Source organism: Ammospiza caudacuta, chromosome 17, assembly GCF_027887145.1.
Source record: "Ammospiza caudacuta isolate bAmmCau1 chromosome 17, bAmmCau1.pri, whole genome shotgun sequence".
Taxonomy (NCBI): domain Eukaryota; kingdom Metazoa; phylum Chordata; class Aves; order Passeriformes; family Passerellidae; genus Ammospiza; species Ammospiza caudacuta.
The window spans coordinates 14,033,895-14,054,835 of record NC_080609.1 but is presented as its reverse complement, the minus strand read 5'-3'; the positions used below and the strand labels follow the sequence as shown (position 1 = coordinate 14,054,835).

At 43.2% G+C, this 20,941-nt stretch overlaps 1 protein-coding gene across 1 annotated transcript in view; it reads right to left on the bottom strand.

Annotated features, from left to right (window-relative positions):
- Positions 1 to 20,662, bottom strand: part of FOXK1 (forkhead box K1) — a 47,504-nt gene extending 26,842 nt beyond the window's left edge. Inside the window, exon 1 of the mRNA XM_058816183.1 lies at positions 20,280 to 20,662. Coding sequence (XP_058672166.1) covers positions 20,280 to 20,662 — 383 coding nt within the window. The remainder of the gene's footprint in view (positions 1 to 20,279) is intronic.
- Positions 20,663 to 20,941: the final 279 nt, after the last annotated feature.

The window sequence follows — 20,941 nt, the reverse complement described above, 5'->3', positions numbered from 1 at the left end:
ATCAGTAAATACCTTGGATTCAGCAGAAGTGGCCAGCCAGAGCTCTAATCACAGCACACGTCATGATGATACAGAACTGTGCCATTACTGGCTAAAGTTTGACCAAGAGTACCCACAAAAACCCTTGTAAAAGTAAAAAAAAAAATCCCAAACAACCCTCATGAAACAGCTGTTTCTCTGTTCCCTGAAATTTCTCTGAAAATCATTAGTTTTGTGCCAATAACACATAGCTCACCCCAAAGAAGACAGCACTATTTCCATGCACAAAATTCCAAAATCATGTTGGGTTTCTCAGAACAAGTGACAATTTGCTGTCAGTCATCTCATGGTCAGACTATCACCCTTACCAGCTATTTCAAGATACCTGACATAATTCTATGGAGAGCAAGACGGACAATTGTCACCCTTTCAGTGAATGTGTACCATAAATACCAACATTTTCAGGCTACAATCAATGTGCAGGTGCTGCACAGAGCAGCCATTACAGAAAACTGCCCAATTACCTCCTGTAACCCATTTTTCTTTCTCTTCTGTAACCAGCTAAGCAAAGAACCACAAGCCTGCATCTATGAAAATCCTAAATCCACTCCCTATTCACAAAACCCTTTGAAGCAATGTGAAAGGACGTGTCTTGGACAACATAAAAGACTCACCGGGAAAGTTTAAGCACCTGTGCATCAAAAATGAAACTAAATTTGGTTAGAAAAAGATAACAGTTTGCTTCACTTAACTAAACATATATCTAAGCCCTGAAGGTCTGCCCACAGAGAGACAAGCAGACTGAGATAAGAATTACTACCTGAGATTCTAATTTCTTCAAAAACAAGGCTCTGAGAATTGCTGTGACCTCTGCAACAGCTGAGCTGGGAGTATTTATTGACCAAGACTTGTTGCTTTGTGGTGCTGCACTCTGCCCAGGGACAGCAATGCTTTTCAGAACTTCAGCTTTTCTATAGCACAAAACCTCACTGCATCAACTAGTACAAAACAAATCACTTCAACTGCAAAATATTGGGAAGGATGTCTCCCATTTCAGTAAGTAAAATAACCAAATTAATGTTCTCTACCTTCACGAAAATAAAATAAACCCTTACATCCCAAGGGGAATAATCAACACAAGTATTTTGCTCAAAATGATTATGTTGCTTGAATTAAGCAGTCTGAAGCAGCAAGGTGGGCAAAAACACAAGTACAAAAACCACCTTTCAATCACAAGTGAATTAAAATGAATATTAGTTTGAACAATTGTCATAAAACCATACAACAAGCTCTCCAAGCTGTGTGAGCTGTCACTGGAGATTAGGTACTATTCACCCCTCCCTTGCAATAAAATAATAATAATAATAATAAAATCATCCAACATTTCCTGTTCCACTCCCTACCCTACAATTTTTCCCCTAAACAGCTCAGTAAGCAATTCCAGTAAGAAGCCAGTTATATCACCCACTTGGGTAGTGCTATCTCCACCAAACAAAAAACTGCACTGAGGCTACAGAGAGTTCTGGAGGAAAGAAGACAGATGCATTTTACTCCTTTTAGTCTAAATACACATCACAAGCATGTGCCTATCACCATGGTAATTTAAGAGTCACTATAATGCTTTTCCTTACACAACTCTTTGGCTATGGGACACAGACAGTGTAAGTGCCAGAGTTTTGAGAGTGCTTGGTTCATTTTGGAGATTACTGCAGTCTAAAAGTAAAGGGTTTTCAGCATTTGCTATTTCCCTTTCAACTGTTCTCCTGCTCTGAGCAGTTTAAGCAGAGAAATCATATTGAAGACCTGCCCATAAAGTCCTTTATCAAACACACAGAGAAATACCTCATGGCTGGTAAAAATCACTTGTATACATGAAGAGATAAGCAAAGGGTCTGCAAGTAAATGGTGAAGTCCAGAACCCACATTTGTTCTTCCTGTAATGAATCAACTCAATCTGAAGAAAAGCAAGACATGCACTTGGCCAAACAGCAGCAGGATAAGGAAATAAACTGCAGAGCTGCCTGCAAAAATGCCTCTGGCATTATCCACTATTGTTCATGAGAGGAAAAGCTAGAAAAATCACTGTTACTCTTTGTAACATAACTGACAGAAAACTAGATTTAAAAAGCACTGAGATCATCTGCAAATAAAGGAGCACAGTGATCTCCCCCACTGCTCCAATGACAGAGCAACCCATTGTGATGTTTGGTCATAATTAATCTGTAAGTCACCACATGAGTTTAGATCTGGAGGACTGGTTCCTAACCTCAGAGTTACCCTGAGCTCACAAAACACTTGCCTTGCATGCTTTGCAGCACACTCACTGTATTTAATATGTGCTGTCATGTTTAACACTGCAGATACACAAAGGAGTTCATCTGTCAGCCAAGACTGAACCAGAACTGCCTGTGTGCATATGAGAGTGAGCTCATGTTTGAAATAATTAGTTCAATTCAAAGACAGTGGTCTTACTTCTACTTCATGAATTTAAATTTTCTTCTGTAGGGAATTTCTTAGAGAAAAAGTTCCAGCAATTATTTCTCTTGCCATGTTCCACCAGATGCACAAGTAGCTGAACATCAGTGTTGTGGGATCCCTGGCATTGCCTCAGGTATTGTTCCTGTGCTAGGAATAATGTAAATGCAGTTTTAGTAAAGACAAACTCACACTGAAGTCATCAGGAACTCCTCATATCCAATTCGGTGGAATTTTTATTGACTACCCTATAAATTCCAGATTACTGGAAGGATTTTCTGTCTTTCCCCTGAAATACATCTGAGTTAGCTGGAAATCCTAATCTTTCCCGGACTTGCTGGCATGAGTAACGGGAAACTGGGTAAAATTCTGTGTCTCACATGGATGGCTCCCTGGTTTTGTCTGCCTTAAAAATAATCTCCCCAAAGAGATATCAATTGTGCCACTCAATCTCATGTAGATTTATTTTAACACAATCTAAACCTGATTCTCTGCTGTGAGAGGCATTTCCTTCCCTCCACCACCATTTCTTCTCTTCTGCCATTTCCTCTCAGTCTCACCCTCGTGCCAACAGTACCACCCCAACCTCTGCACAGGAAGGCAAACCAGGTGATGGAATATTTATACATCTCCTTTTTGGTGGGACTAAGTTGCCAGGCAGATCAGATCCCTTAGCTTGCCTTCCAGATGGCACCACCAGCACAGAAAAGGTGGAGGGAAAAATATCAAGCAGAGAAAGGAGAGAAGAAGGTACCAGCAAAAATGTTGCAGGTTTGTCATGGACTATAAAAAAGACAGAGCACGTAACCACAGACTCAGATTTAAGCATCACATGATCCAAAGATTGCATTCTCCTTTCAGAAAACAAACTGCAATTCATTCATTTTGAGAAAAGCTCTGGTCTTTATCAGGCAAATCACATCAGCCACATGCTGATACTCTCAGGCTGGAAATTTTCAAAACTTCCTGAATCAGAGAAGTCACCATTTAAAAAAAAAATTCAGCCTAATTATTTCAAATCCCAAGTCACTCAGCTGTGTTCAAGGGGACCAAACAAAGATCCAGAATGTTTTCTGCATTCCAACAGGAGCCTCCCGTGGCCGTGTACCCATGGCAATCCTCCCATGGCAACTGGCAGGGCCCGTCTCCATGAGCAGGAGTGGGTTTGTGTTTATCTCAGATGGGATACACAGGCTCTGCATGCTGCAAAATCAATGCTGTTTAGAACCTTTGTGCTTCCTGAGCTTATTCACTGAATAACCTTGAGAGAGCAAGTGCAGTAAGATGGCTGAACAAGGATGATGCTTCAGGAAAATTCAAAATTGCCATTTCTTGATCACGGTCAAGACCTTTTCTTTATGTTCCTTGTTACTGTTTAGCTGGAATTGCATGCACAATAAAGGGTTTTTTCCCTTAATGAGAAGGCACCCAGGTTACACTGGGATTTGCGTAACACTGCAGATCACCAAGCTTAAAACCAGGTACCCAACACAGCCAGACAAGATTTCAGATGGGCAAAGAGCGTGTGCAGGCAAGTGTATCTACTTAAAACAAATACTACCAGCAGCATCAGGCAAAACCACAACTTATGAATAGCTACATCTCTTAAAAGCACCAAGTAAATTAGCTGTAATGAATGTTTCTATTGAGCACAGTTGCACAGGGCTTCCCTCTATGCCATTTCATCAAGGTTCAAACAAATTGAGAAACACTTCCACACAGAGGCAGATTTTCAAGAAGGTATTTTAGCAGACTCCTTTTGAAGACAGCAAAGCTCACAGCAAAGTTTGGCCAGACTCTGGGATTCTTCTCCCTGCCAGCAGCAGGCACACACAGATGTACAGAGAAAATATCTGTGATCCCTCAGTCCCTGCAGACATCCCCTGACAGCAGCACTGCACTGCCCAGCGCAGGAAAAGGCAGCGAGTGACACTCAGCCAAGCAGGTGCTGGGGGGGAAGGAGCATAAACACCCCCAGGCTGGTAAGAAAGGCTAAAAAGGAAAAGAGATCCCAGAAGCCCAAGCCAAAGAACTACAAAATGCTGGTTTGGTTCATTTATTATCTTCTTTAAAGCACGCAGAAGATGATAAGCATTTTTGGTTTTAGGCTCCAACAAATGGATGCTAAAAGTAAAACCTTTAGGAGGGTTTGCTCTGTAAATATCGTGCTGTGAAGATTCAACAGTCATTTTATTCTACACATCTTTCCCACATTTTCTTATCTTTTTTAGCAACCCTTTCAATTGCTGTCAGAGAGCTAATGGATAAATTGAGTTAATTTTTCATTCAAGTGAGAACATTGGAGGCTGCTTCACACTGGAGAATTAGCAGTGAAGATTCAAGAGCTGTATTTTTGTATATATGTCTTTATTTTACATTCCTTACATCTCTTTATTAATGTTCTGATTTCACTCTTTGAAAATTATTTGAGACATCAAGCACAGCTTCACTTTCAGATTCTCCCCTTTGAGTAAAACAGCACAGAAAAGAGAAAAAAAGAGCAAACCAGGTAAGATATTATAGGTGCTACTTCTTCAGTGTAATGAAACACTGCAACAAGGTCAGGGAATAAATTCATGGAGTATCAAAATAGCAGCTCACAGAAGAGCAAGGGAGAAACTGCCAGAACTGCTGAGAAGGGTGTTTCAATCTGCTAATGGAGAGCCAGCAGGAATAGCAGGAGGCTCCCTCTGAAGTTGCCACCCTGCCTGAAGAATTACCATTATCGACAGGTTTTCTCCAGATTCCACTGTCCTCAGCTTGGCAGGATGCATCTTGTAATAATCCTGCTCATCCCAATGCCAAAATAACCCCAACTAGAAGCTGCTCCAGCCTTCTCCAGAGAGCCATCAAAGTGCAAATGGTCAGGAATGTGCATTTTCAAAAATGAATTTTCTGAAAGTTTTTCAGCAGCAACTATAAGCCAGCCCTAAGTGTCTGTTCATTCACCTTATTGTCTGCAAAAAAAGCTGAAGGGTATTCTCAAAATACCATCATTATCACCAGTTTTTTACAAACTCAATCCACACCTGACTAGGATTGATTCACTTATCTTTTTAAAACATAAAAAGCTTCAACTACTAAAACTTCTATTAAAATTGATCCAGAAAAATCTTGACAATTATTTCCAGACAAATTATGAGCATGCTGATGTCAGAAACCATGGTATAATCAAAATAATGTAATTAGTAGGCTTTTATGACAACACCATTAAGGTGAAGGGTGTTGAAGCCCACCACAAAAGTCACCTCTGAAATACTGATGACAACACAACGTGGTTATTACTGGGTGCCCATCCACTGGGCAGAGAGAAACAAAGAGGTGGTGCTGTAATTGTACCTCCCTCAGCTTCACATTTCAAAACATTGGAGTCAGCTTCAAAATATGCCATTCATTCCAAAGCAGGAGCACTGGGCACAGGGCTGGCTATCAGAACACAAATTCCTGCTCCCTTCCCAAGTGCTCCTGTTGCTTTGCACACCAGCACGCTGCAGGTCAGCAGCACGCAGGGCAGATTTCATGGAGTACAGCCAGGGAAGAGCTACCTCAAGTCTGCCAAGGTGCTAAATGTAGGAGCCTCAGGTCTTGCCTACACCCACAAAAATCAGCTTTCAGATCAAAATAAATTAATCTGCATTGATGACATCTACCTTTTGATGAATATTGGGTAGGGGTTTTGTTTGATTATTTTTATTAAAGGCTCCCCAGGGTGAATTCTGGCCCCACTTCCAGCACAGCATTACAGAAGCTGCTCTGTTCTGCTGTCTAGTCCTTACTATAAACAACTTCATGTCTCTGAGCACAGTTAAGTTACAGTGAATTTTTTTCTGTGTGTCATATGGCAAACCACATCTTCACCCAGCACCACACTCTGCCAGACAATTCCACCCTCTCATTTATTCTGCCTTTCAGCTTTTCAGTGCTGAAAAGCCCTGCAGTTGCATTCCCAGGGGTGTTAACAGACCTGCAGAGAACATTTAGTAAGATGTCCTTAAAGGCTAAAATTAACCATAAAGCTGCTGTTTATTTTGAAGCCTGGGAACAGGGAGGTGTTTTATGTGTCAGAACGAGTGGCCTGACATCAAAAACCTGATATGAAAGTTTGCCACCGAAGAAGTGGGCTGGCACAAAGAGCAGATGAGGCTTTCATTTAAATGAAGTTGGCTGCCTGCACCAGAAAGTTTCACTATCAGCACTGCAGATGCCTGATACCATCTGTAACACACAGCAAGCCTATTATGTTATTTTGTTGTGTGTGTGGTTGTATACATAAAAATAAGGAGAGTTAAGAGACTTTATATAACACACAACAGCCCGTGTACCATGGCTGCTCTAATCAGGTATTCCAGCCTGTGGAGGTCTAGATCCTATCTTAACCATTTCTGTACCAGCCAAGAAATATTTATCTTGAGAGAAAACGTAAATTACGTGCAACACGTGTGTGTATCTCATTTGTATAATCAAATCTCAGAAGTGCAAGAATCCCTTTCCATGTTAGGCTAATCAATCTGTTGATTTTTTTACTATTTTGTCAATATTATGTTTTATTTTTTTTCCTAAAACTTGAAAATTATCAGTATCTGTGACTTGAAAATAAATAACCAGAACTTAACACGCTACATATAGACACTCCAAAAGCTAAATAGTTATCTGGTTTGTACATAGCTAAGAGGGGCAGGAAACAAATTGTTTTAGTTCCAAAAAGGCTTTTTTTTTAATGAAATCAGTCTCTTTTTGACTCTAATATTTCTGTATTTTATTTTCCTAAATACTACTGACTTTCCAATCTTCCATATAACCGCATTGTTTGTCAAGATGTCTTTTTTAAAAGGATTACCACTTAAAACTCCTGTAGGTCACACCCCCTTTAGCATGTTTCAAATCCTGACTTCTCTCTGTGGAGACCAGCAAGCCTCTCCCACCAAGAGAAGAATAGAGATGCCCTCCTCAAGAGCCAAGGGGTGTTTCCAGAAGGCCAAGCTGAAGGGAAAGGAGTGCATCACCTACACAAACCGCCTTGCTCGAGCTTTTACTGTGTCACACAAAGGGAAAAAGGCTGTGCTGCCAGGGATCAGGCCCCTGGCAGTGATTTTGGCCAGCAGCCTCTGGGACAGACCAGGGCCATTGCACAGACACGTGGACAACGTCAATAACATCACTATCAGCTGCAAGTAGACACAGATGACCAGCCAGCCACTCCCTCCTCCCAGCCTCCTTTGTGTCAATAAATCTTACCCTGGCTGTTTGACCAATGTTTAATCATAAACAGTTGGGAACATGCTCCAGAATATAAACAAAGGTGAGTAGGAGGAAAATGGAGAGTGCAGTACTGAGAATCACTGGCCACTTGCTGCTGAGCCAGGTAACAGAGAGCAGAGAAACAAAGAGCTGCTGGGGAACAGCACACAAGCACCTGGTGCTCATTTAAAGCAATGACCATGCAACAACATTAAAGTATCCAAGACTGCAGCCACGGAAGGATTTCAAGGACTAAATGCATTAACATTCTAGGTTCTCTTAAAAACAAACAAAAAAGCAAAAATTAAATTGCTTAGAACACCCACTCAGATGCATGGAAATAAACTACCCTCATTGATCTCATCCCACTGCGATTTACAACAGTCATCTTGATTCCCTTCTGTGTTGCTAATCAAGCTAAAATTAACTCCTCTCCTGCTCTCCTGCTTACCACACATGCTGGAGCCACAAACATCAACACAGGGGCAGCAGGATCAATTGTTTCTCTCTACAAGTGCAGCCCACCTTGCTCATGTGGTAAACGTGTATTTAGGATTTACAGGATCTCTCTCCAGGGATTTTAACCACGTTTATCATGGGGCTGGGCAGCTGTTTAGACTGGGTGACAGAATAAGTAGCTTTACACTTCAAACACTCCTGAACAACTTCTAGTCATTACTGGCCTCTATGGAACTCTAAAATAGGCTGCAAGGAAATGGGGATTTCAGTCCTGTTCAGCCAGTGTCCACCCTGGAAGAATCAACATCACACTTCTCACTCCTACTCTGACTAAGAGCTGAGATGTGTCTTAAGGCAGCATCTCCACACAGCCCTGGAGGACTCTTCATTCCCAAAAGTTTGGGGCTTATTCAGAGGACACAGAGCTTTGTTTATATGGTTGTCACTCTAACAACACTGCTAAAAACAAATATCATATCTGAGTGTTCAGTTCTAAAGCAGCTTCGTTTTAGATCCCAATGCGATGTTTCAAGGGAAAAATGCCAAAGCAAAACTAAATCCCAACCCTACCAGATAACAGCCATTAAACAAAGCTGAAGTACACATCAAATTGGCAGGACTGTGGAGTGGAACAGAAGTTTCAAAGAGAAAAGCACTCCATGGAGATAAATATTCTTCAAGTGTGTGCTTGACAGCATCCTAGGTTTTATGGTATTGGAAAAACACAGCACAGTGATAAACAAGGTTAGTCCACCCACCCCCATGGTAACTAGTGACCCACTAAGTAAATCCAAGTGCACAATGAAAGGCAACTCTTATGAAACAATGCAGGATGACATTTAATTCTGAGTTCTGCCCTGGCCACCTCATCCTGCACTGATCCTTCCTCAGACATCAAGTTCTGCACTGTAAGGCTGAAATGGCAGACACTGCACAGCCTTGGGTCAGGAACAAGTTTTGCTCAGCCCTTTCAAGGGCTCAGAGGTCTGACGTGCAGGATTCCTCATTTCCCACTTTCCCCAGCCCTAAGGGAGCTCTGCCAAACCACAGCTCCCAGTCCCAATGACAACACGTAGCCCCTGGCTGCTCCAAGGCTCCTGGACTGTGGCTACAATGGCAGCACCAGGCAGTGAGTCCGACACTGCTCTCCAGAGATGGCACAGAAACACTCAGCACCAGCTCTGGAACACACACACATGTACCCATTTTCTGCTGCAGTGAACCAGAAAAGGCTGCCTACCCCCATTCACACTCAATTTTTCCCTGCTCCAAGATAAACCTTAAGATAAGAGCCTATGTCTGGCTTCCATTCTACCACAGCAGAGACCACAAGAGTGACTCAGCCTCCGCCACCACCTCTCATTCCTTCCCTGCTTCTGTGAAATTCAAGAGCCCTTCTGAGAGTCTTTCCAAGCCTCTGCTGGTCCCACTGATCTTGGTTAAAATGAAAAAGGTCAATATTAACTATTTTCCTTCTTTGCTCATCTTGGCAGAAGCACTCAACTATGTTTCCCCCTCAATCATAAACCACAATTAACACCTACCTCAGTGCCAAAAAAAAGCCCCATCTGCACCCACGTTCAGAGGAACTTCCCTATACCAGCTTCTACACAGAGTTCTGTTTTCAATAAGAAATTAAACAGTACACCTAGAATTAAATATGTACTGACAGAATGGAACTAACTGCAGGGCCACAGTTGGCCTCTACAAGAAGCACTGGTTATTCATTTCCATACCTCACTCAATACCAAGAATTTTAAATCTTTGCTTAACTGCCATGGAACTTTCAGCTGGCTGCAGATCCTGCCCCTTTCACCACACAAGCCTGGCCAACTTCAATTCTACCCCCATTTTCATCCTAACTCCCATTTCCTCGAGAAGACCCCTCCTTATTACTACAAGCATCCAGACTCTTGGGGAATTTTTGCACCCTGGAGAATAAGGGGAAATTAACTGTTTTAAAATAGCAGTTCATAAAAATCTCCTAATAACCTTTCCAGAGAGAGGCACTTGTTTCAGCATCTTTGCTGGATACACTAGAGCAGTTTGATTCTCATGTAAAATCTTATTTACAATGCCATCAACTTTCTTCTAATGGGCCATTCATCATAGCAGGGTTTGCTATCAAGTAGCCAGCCCAATACCTTGAAAGGTCTCACACAAGTCATTTAGCACACTCACCCTTCCAAAGCCAGGGAACTACCTATAAACACATTAGGAAAGGCTGTGCAAAACAAAATCACCTCAGTAAAGCTCAGGAAAAACCTCCTAATTTCCACATATATATGCCAGAAAAAGCCTGTGTGTGGGATGGTACTAACCTTTGAATTCAGTCAGGCTCTCTGAGAGGGCTCGAACATGCAGAGCACGACTGTGATGTATTTTCCTTTGAGGCTGGTTCAGTTCATTTAGAAAGTGATTTGGAAAAGCTAATGTACTATTTATGTATGTTATAAAAAACTACCCATATGGAGTTAAAACTTTGCAAAATGTTCACACAAGTCCGTTCCACTCCCTCTGAAGACATTTCACAATCCATTCAATACCCAGTAGAGGAAGCCAGGATTACTGTTTTAAAACAGCTCTGAGGGTAGTTTAAATGTTTTAAAAGCTGACAACTTCTAGACTCAGAGCCAAATAAACATTTGGGGCAACAGTCTCTTACACAAATGTCTACAAAGTGACATCCACCTGCATCCTTCCAAATACTGACATTTAAAATGAAGGATAAAAGAGAATCCCAGGCACAACCTTCCCTCCTACTAAGAAAGAGAATAATTTTACTATGATTCAGATGATGATGATGTACTGAATTGGCTTGTGAAAGACCACCTAGCAGGACGTGGTTAAGATTGCAAATAATAAAAACAATCACAAGATTTCTAAGGTATTTTAAATTCTGGCAATAAAACTGTGCTGAGGGGTTTAGTCCTTGAAAAGAGTTTAACCAACTGTAGTGACAATGACTCTTGCAAAACACAGCACATGTGCAAGTTGTCACCCCAGTGGTTTCGTTATTTTTAAACTACAAAAATTTTGGAGAGTTATCTTGTCATATTAATGGCATAGTTTAATGCTCCCTTTGCTTCAGGAGAATATAAAGAATTAGGGAAACACTTTAGTGGATGTACCTTACGTGGAAGATTTATATGAATTTAACAGTTTGCAGTATCAGCTTTTTGGGGAACAGTATTCTGGCCATTTTCTGCTATAGGATTTTAACAGGAATTCTCATTCTTGCAATAGAGAACAAAGCAGGAAGAAACTGAGAAGAAACTGCAGTCTCTTGGAGAAGAGGATGTACTCACTTTGTGACAAGAGACCTCACATTCAGAATCAATATCCACCAAAACAAACTTGTTTCCCAACTTCATCCTGTGGCTGTTTTCAGCGATTTTTACACAATTGTAAACAGACGATGTGCAAGTCTAAACTACTGGATTGTGCCTATTTTCAACAGCCAGTCTGCATATGCTTTGTTTACACAACATACACACAAAAAATGATAGCAGCTCTTTTACTGAACCACTGGCCATCAGGAATTTTCTCCTAGGAATTCCTATGCCTGAAGGAAACGTCAGTGCTCGCCTTAATATTCCATAAAGGCATTAGCAGCAAAGCATGTGCCAGCCTTTGACTTCCTTTGCAGGTCTTCCCAGGACTAAAACAGTTTCATTATCTTGTCTCGTTAGACAGTGTCTGAGGGAGAGATGGGAAAAGAAGAGCTATAGTAATTATCCAGCTGAATGGACAAGGCAGAAGGAGGCAAAGCCACCCAATTGCCAGGCTTGTTGAGAGCCAACACCCTTTACACACGGTGGGCAGGCAGCCACCAGCACCACGTTACAGCAGCCATGAGACAATCAAAAAAAGGAATGAGATCAATAAATAAATAGCAGTTGGAACATCTCCCACACCAAGAGCCTACCCTTACTGGCTTGGGCTACGCCTCAAACTGAACATGAAAACCAAAATCATTTTTGGCCTACCCATCAGGTAGAGACAAAATTTGCTTTCTGTTTCTAGTCCTTTCCTCCTCCCACACAATCAGGATTCCGAGCATGTAAGAGTCCAGAGTTCTTATGCCCTCGAGAGAGGAAAGGCCTGAAGTTGCTCAAGAACAATTCCTTTAGCAAGTGCACAAACTGGCTCTGCAGGGAGTCCAGTCCTGCTTAGACAAACTGTTGGTGGCTGCTGTATGTGGCCTAAAGGGAGATAGAAGATTAAAACAGTTTGTGTGGGAAGATTTCCCAAGGCTCTCCTTGAAGTGGCACGAAGCAGAAAAAAGGGGTACAGCTCCAAGGTTGTATTTCAGAGAGAGGGGGAGGGATGTCCTTTTCCACAGTGCTTACACCACCTCTGCAAGGCTTTTTGTCTCCTCATTCTGTCCTAAAAACTGGAGTGGATTGTACTTGCACATGAAATGAGGCTCTTATGCTAGAAGATTCCTGGGGCAGGATAGTAAGTGGTAACAATGTGCCTAAAGTTTCCTTCCACTTCTCCTCCTATCCTAATCACACAGCATATATTAACAGAACCAGACAAAGACTGTCCATCTTTGCTCCTTCAGCTAAGGCAGAGTTCCTAATTAACTTGTACATTATTTCTCCCCAACTGTCAAGATGTCCTCAAAGAACATGAAAATTACATATCTGGTACTTTTAAAGGAGGGAGGAAAACCACCAAAGTAAATTGCACACGCACAACAAAGGACAACCCAAGAAATTAAACTCGCTTTTAAGTTACTAAAAATAGACAGGATGGGAGGAAAGGGACTATCAATCAAATCTTAGAGTTGCTGAATATTCAAAGAACAGCCTTGTAATAGACTGCTCTCTCAAGACTGCTTGAAATTTTTATGATAAAAAATGCAGGAGGACATGAAAAAAGGAGCAGAAGGATAACGAAGAGCAAAATACACATGACAGAAGTGGATACATAGTATTAATTAGGCCATTAAGATACTTAAATGTTTTACTGTCCAATAAAATATGTATTTCATAAAAATTAAGTGCCATGCAGAAGGAATGCACACATGCATTTACTGAGCTGTTCTGAAGAAACCAAAGATGTGAATTACTAGCAAAAAACATTTGTGTACAAGAGTGAATAGACATTAGTAAAACTGTATTTGTACTATGAAAACAAAGAATATACAATTGGATAGAAATTTTCACTCACATTTACTTAAGGGAAAAATTCATCTGCTCTATAAGCATCGCATCAATCTGCTTTTATGAGGAGTCTGCAGTCAACTGAAATAGGGAGACTTATAAATACTTGAAACAACAGTTCAGTGATTAATACTGAATTATTGACTGAAGTGAATGCATTAAGACCAGACAATAATTTGTACTCATAATTAGTCGATTAACCACGTCTGGAAGTACATCAAGATGCCTTTCCATAGCCCACATTCAGGAGACAGAAAAAAAATACTTCAGCTTTTTCATCTTGCAAATTTGTCAAAGAAAAAAAATCACTGCAAAAATGACACCTCCACATTTTTTCTGATTTCAGTTTTGCAGTCAGAGCCCATCAGCCATTTCAGATGCATAAAACAACATTTTAACCTAAGTTTACCTGTCAGAAAACACTGCACAAGCTCAGGGGACTTCTTAGGCATTTGCTGCAAAGCATATTCAACTGTAAGAGAACAAAGACCTTCAGTACCCAATACCCTGTGGATATTCTTTCTTTACAGTGGATATCTCAGTCATGAGTCTTTCAACCTCAGGAAACTCCTGGATGTACAGGGACTGAACCAAGGATAATGAAGCAAAGCTGGTTTTGGGCATGGCTACGTGTGAGAGAAGCCTCTGTGCTCTGGAAAAGCACAGAGAAAGAAAAGAAAGAAATGAAAGAAAAGGAAATGAAAGAATCTGTACTAGAAGCAAATGAGAAAATTTCTCCCTTTTCATTAACATCACCAACTCCAAAGCACATGATTTTTCTTTTTTTAACCACAATTCCACTTGGATTGGAAAGGAAAGCTGTCTCATCCACATCCAACCAGCAGCGAGATGAAGTTGGTCTGTGAAGCATTTCTGGAGACGGAGCCCCTCGGCTCTGATGGCAGAACACCCAGACCCTGCTCAGACGCTGAGCTAGAAGGAACTCAGTAAATCACCACATGCCAGAGGAGCTGATACGGAGCTGAGTGCTAGCAGAGATCTCCCCAGAACAGGAAAGCCAGCTGGAGGGAACTGTCAGCCCTCTGAGTGGTTTAACAAGCACCTCACCAGCCTGTGTCCCCTCTGTCACCCCGGGCTGTGACACAGCAGCCCCAAACCCTCGCTGCCTCGGCTCTCTGACATCCCTGCACAAACTCCTCTCAATAACAGACACTCATTACCACACCTGGGCCAGCAATAAGCCTTTATTTGCATGGCATAAGTGGCAAATTCAAGTAGTTCCCTCTTCTCTACCAACATCCTGTTGCCACATCCACTCCTCCAGGAAACTGCAACACCGAGAGAGAGAATTTGGTGTCGCACAGAACAGCTCTGGTGCCAAATGGCCAGTGGAGCAGTGACTGGGAGCTTGCTGACAAAGACAACAGGCACATTAATCTGCTTGTCATTTATGCCCTCAGTTATTCAGTGCAAGGCTGCCTATCACGTTTTATGGAGAGGGAGGGTAAAAAACAAAGCAAACAGCATTATTTTGATTTGTTACCAGGACAGATGCTCTACTGTGAGTATGCTCACACAGTTGGCACCAAAATAACTTGGATATGAATTACTACAGATTTCATCATTTTTATTCCCCATTTTCAGAAAGCAAAAACTTTCACACTCATTCATCCTCTAGACTGATATGAAAACAAAACAGTACCCACAGGAAGGAACCCACAGTCACCTAAGGATACGTGCCATGATTAAGAGTTTGCTAGCACAAAGAAGTTACACCAGCACAACTTGAATCCACATTTATGACTTTATAGGTGAGACTCCACACAAAACTGTACAAGACAAGTGTGGCATGTTCTCATTAGATTAATCTTTTCATAATCAACACATCAGCTAAGCTGAACCAAGCCTGGTTTAAAAGAATCCATAAGGACATACACTGAGTTTTGCATAACCTTAGTTTATATTCACAACCTGACTTACAGCACAGCTATTTTTGAATCAACAAATTGAGCAGCAGTTTCACATGAGAGAAACTTTCCCTTAAACGTTTAATATAAGTCATGACAAATTGAGCTGCTTAGCCAAAAATTATTACTTGACATGGATTCCATAATTAAAATCAGGTAATCCTTTATCACATCTTGCTGTGCAACAAAAAAACCTGTTCTCAAAGACAGTCTTTGAAATTAAGTAAGAGCATGAAAAATACAAGATGAAGCACTAAGAAAGCAAATCTTTAAAGGGTTTCCAGCAAGAGTAAAACCACCATCCACAAGCTGTAGCACGGCAAACAACGTATTTCAAACAAAGAACAAAAACACGAAAACTGCTGCAAATGCAGATAATGCAATATTTAAAAAGCAAAACTACCCGAGGAGTTACCAGAGACAACATACATATGCAGCACTTCAGAAACAACTAGTTCTGCAGTGGTGGTTCTGTGGTCACAGCATTTCCTTGGTGTGCACACCGGGTGTGCAGCTGCCCCCAGCTGTAAGGACACCCTCCCTTCGCCCGTGCCCACCGTGATGGCATCGCTCCAACCACAGCGAGCTCACCAAAACACTGCACTGCACTGTGCACATCTCCATCTCCCTAGAATATGGCATCTTTTAAAACTCGAATTAGTGCCTGGAGTTTCTGGCTGTCAGACTGTGCAGCCACATCCCTTAGAAATTGGATCTAATTCTCCATTTTCTGGTTGCTGAGACACCCCCACTACCCAAACACCAAAGGGAACTCGTGTACTCACCATATGGAAAGATTAATGCACGTGTAAAATTCTGCAGGATCAGCACCTTGGTGTGTGGTCAGAGTATTGGACTATTTATTTTTGTCAAGTTTATTGAGCACCTAGAAAAATCCTATTATAAATAAAGTAGCATGCTCTTAATAAAACTTGACATGCGTGGTAAGTTTTCAATTTATTATGGGGCATATATACATAACGTTTTTATTTTAACTCAGTGTTTTAATCTGATTTCCTACATCCATATATTTACTTCCCTTGAATTTATTCTCAAGCTAAAAAAGCTCCTCCATTTATTTCCAAAATGCTAAAAAAACTACAGGTTTAAAAACTTGTTTTTATGCTTAGAAACCTCATACTGAAAGAACTCATTTACAGTGAAAAACACCAACTTCAGGCTCCATTTATTATGTTACTGCAAAAATTCTAAATGGTCACAGCAGCAATAAGCAAATATCCCATGAAACATTACCAGACAAGCATAATTTTCCAATCTATTGAGCTCACAGTTCAAAAAGCTCAAGGGCTATTATCAGGCTATGCTCAAGCAACACTTGCAGGTTTAGTCAATAGAACTTTTGTATTTAGGAGCATCTGAAGACCTGACTCATAGCTACTTAAAATTCAGGTTAGCAAGTTAAACTTTCAACTGCTACAGCTCCTTCTGTTCTGGGGGACAAAATAAATAAATAACTCAACAAATGCTTATTTTAGTTACTGAAGTGTCTAACTTATTACGGCCAATTATTTTTAAAACAGAGTCAATTTTGAAGAAAACAAAGAGCAAGTTAATAATTCATCATTAACCTGATCCTGTAAACACCTGATCACACCATAAATTTGAAGAAATTACTGTTTTCAACAGGAAAAAAATACTGCACTTAATGGTTCCTGCTCTATCTCACACTTTTGTTGGTATCAAGAGTTTTTAAAACCTAGTGCATATTCTGCTGGTAGTTTTGAGTTCCTCTCTATCTTATAGAAAAATACCCAGATATTTATCTACAGATTTCCAGCTCCCACCAGCACAGCTAAAAAAACATCACAAGCTATAAAAAGAGCTTCTAACAAATCCTTAATTTGATTTGAAGCACTTATTTTTGATGAAAGTACTTCCATCATTTCATCTTGATTTATATTTGTAATGTCTGCTGTAGTGTGGCACTTATTAATTAAACTGATTAAGGATCTTCAGCTGTACCATAGGCCCTCCACTTTCACCCACTTTGCTCCTAACTGTCATTAACCTCTAGGAAATGTCCTCTTTGTTGGTTATTACTGTTTAATTACACTGTATAGTTATGTCATCACATCTGTGAAATACAACCTCCCATAACAACACAGCTGTGGAATATGATACTCCTGCCCAGCAGTAAAATCCTGGTTACAGCAGAGAATCCACACACACCACGTTGATGGAGCAAGTGATAGAAAGCTTTTCAAAAGCCCTTGATTTTGAGTAGGGCTGTTGAGACAGGAGCTAAGTACAGCCTTCAAGAGAGGCCTCAAACTCCCCCTCTTTCCTCCCTTCCAAGCCCTCCTGACAAGATCCTCCGCACATTTCAAGAATTACTTCTAAACGTAGAAAACTTAGAAAAGAGAAGTTCTACACAGAAATAGTAAAGTGAGAAGGGACCTCAGAAAACAGAATTTATGAGCTCATCATCTATTTTTTGATGAATAGTATGAACTACAACTGAAAGACACTTTTTCCTGGAACCCTCTGCTTCCATTCATGATCTCATGATGCACAAGCATTTCCTTTGCTTGTAAAGTAACAGCAGCAGTGACTGCAGTGGTCCAAAGAAAACAGCACTTTGTACATTTCTGCCATTCTTTACAGGTGTGGGGGGAAAAGGGAGGACAACCACTCAAACAACTGGTTTTTAGAATATTGCCAGTAAGAGCTCCCCACATCACAAGGACTTCTCTCTAAAACATTGGACGGAATGGTCACTAAATCATGATATTGAACATAAACTGTACATTCTGCTGGTATACGGAAAAGGTGTGGCTGTATCAAACACAGCAGGAGTGTTACCATAATATGCAGAAAACATTGTGTAAAATCTGCGTACTTACAACCTGTCCTCACTTTGTCCTTCTTCTGACAACATTAGCTGGCAGTAAGCACACAGGCTTCTCTACAGGAAAGAAATGGCACTTTGTGTTTACTGGGGAGAGATTTTTGTGTGTGTGTGTGTGTGTGGAGAGGGTGACTGGGAGAGAACTGCCTGATTTTTCAAGAGTGGAGATAATGAGATAACAGCAGACAGTTTCAAGCCTCAATCAAGACTCTGTGTGCCAAGCCTCAACAAGATTTTCTTTTTCCTGGTCTGAGTTAAAAACCCTTGGCTGGCCAGTAAGGAGTTGTTTACCTGATAGAAGCAAGGGGGCAAATTCCTTTAGATTGATGCAAAACATTTTCCTACTCTGGAAGTCAGAAAGGGAGGAGCACCAAGTTTATTTATGTAGCTCAACCAGCAGCCAAGCTATGAGGATGCCTTATTGTGTGGAGTTCAGAAGTGTACATTAAACTCCTCCCTATAAAGCAACGCAGAAGGAAAGTTGCCATTCCCACTCCAGGAGTCAGGAGCAAAGGGGAGAGAAATAAGCAATGAGGTTGCTGTTTGACATAGTTTTCTGTCACAATGCTTATGATTAACCAAGTGAAAAAACAGAATGACAGGGAGCAGAGAGCTTGCACAGATACCAGAGCCAGAGGGAACGACAACAGAAGTGCCCAGGGCTTCGGGTGGTCTTGTTTTACAAAGCCAGATTAATTAAGCAGACACTAAAGGACATCTCTTTTAGAAAATGAAACGCCTCAGAGAGTGAGCAGCTAGGGAGCTATAAGTAAATTACCAAGTACAAAATGAAGCAGCCTGCAGAGGAAATGAGTAATTAAAAAACCTCCCCTGAGCGACAGGCTGGCGAGAGAGGGATAACTCCAGGACCCTGGTGCTGGAGGTAAACAGTACCTAAGCCAAAAGTGACAGATGAAAACAGATGTTTTATACAAACAACAACCCCCAGTCTCCTGCCTTTACAGTGCACTCAGAGATGGCATTAGGCACAGTCAGTCTGGAACAACCTGAGGAGATGCACACAGGAATTACATCACCCACCCCTATCACGCTGCTGCCCTGGGGTGAAGCACTGCAGTCACTGGACAGCACTCAGCAACTATAAACAATGTTTGCAGAGGAAGAAATAGAATAACATCAACCTCATTCTTCTTGCTGCAAGAGAATTAACAGAGCACAGACCCTGGTGGCACAGCAAACCCTTCTGCACCCCTCTCCCCTTCCATAAGGAAGCAAAGTCACCCTTGGGCACCTGCTGTCCTGGTGAGCAGCATCACTCCCAGCCTGGCCTGACTCCTTTTCTTCTGCTGCTCCAGAGAGACACCAAGAACAACACCTAACTTGCCAACCCTTAAGTAAGCAATTCTGGCAAAGTGGTTTCCCACTTTTTCCACTAGATCTCTTCCAAGGAAGACAAGCCTTGGGTGTAACAAGTTTTAGCTCACTGAGAGTCTTTCCTTCTTCTCTTTCTGAAACCCTTAAGAGCCACCAGTTGAACATGAGTGTGTCTGCAGGCAAGCATGGAAGATGATGACCATGGGGGACATCCTCCAGTGAAGGGCTTACACTTCTTCACACTTCCCCTCTAGACACGGCTCTCTCAGAGGGAGCAGCCCCAGTCCCAATGAACACCATCCTCTTTCTCAGCCACAGATGGCAGCAAGGCTGGGAAGGTGAGCACATCCCATGTTGATGCTCAGAACCTCATCAGGCAGATGTCCCTTAACAGCACCTCAAGCCCAGACGAGTGTTCTTAACCCACTGTAACCAACTTCAAGTTGGGACCTTCACTGCCCCCTAAGGCTCTCTGTGAGCAGAGGAATGGTATCTCAATCCCTCCACCTTGTTCAGAGGCAGACCCTCACCATCCCCCGAGACCTCTGCTGGGCAGGGGGACCTTTGACCCCTGTTTCCTTCATCAGCTGTGGACCTTCACCATCACCCCAGGCTCCTCTCCTGGCAGACACACATCCTCTGCACAGGACACGGGCAGCTCACCGCCTGCTCCGTGGGTCGAGGGACCCCTCCTGGAAGGAGCCCCCGCTCCGCCCAGCCCCGCATCCCCTCCCCGGGACAGAGGGTCCCTCTCCGCCCGCCGGGGCCGTTCCTGCCCTGCGGAGCGGGCCCGGCCCCGCCGCCCCGGCCCCCGGCACTCACTGCGGCGGGAGCTGCAGGGCCGGGCCGCCGCGGCGCTGGAAGGCGCCGTCCACGAAGACGCCGTTCTTGCCGAGGCAGCGCAGGTAGAAGTGCGGCTCCTGGAAGCTGAGCTGCAGGTGCCGCCGCGAGATGAAGCTGGAGTGCCCCATGTTGACGTCCACCGAGCCCTGCGAGGAGTTGCGGCCTATGGTGACGGCCGGCTGCCGCATGAGGAACTCGAACTCGCGGCCCTGCAGCCGCGCCAGCACCGGCCCGGTGCAGGCGGCGGGCGGCGCGGCCGGGGGCGGCGGCCCGGGAGGGGGCGCGGCGGCGGGGCTGCAGGGCGCCGAGCGCAGCGCCAGCAGAGCCCGCGCCCCGCTACTGTCCTCCCCGACTTCGGCCATGTTCCCCGGCAGCGAGCGAGCCAGCGTGCCGGCCTCCGGGGCGGGGCCGGCGGGGCGGGGATGGCGGGGACGCGGGGCGGGGCGGGAGCCGCGCCGGCCGCCGCCTCCCCCGGCAGCTCCGCCGGGCGCGGCCGCCCCGCCGCGGTCCGGGGCGCGGGGCGGGGGCGGCAACGGCGGGCGCGCGGCGCCGCCTGCGGGCCAGGGCGGGCAGCGCGGCTCGGGCAGGTGTGAGGGAGCGGCCCCGGCGCGGCGCTCCCGGCGGTTTAACCGCTCCGGGCC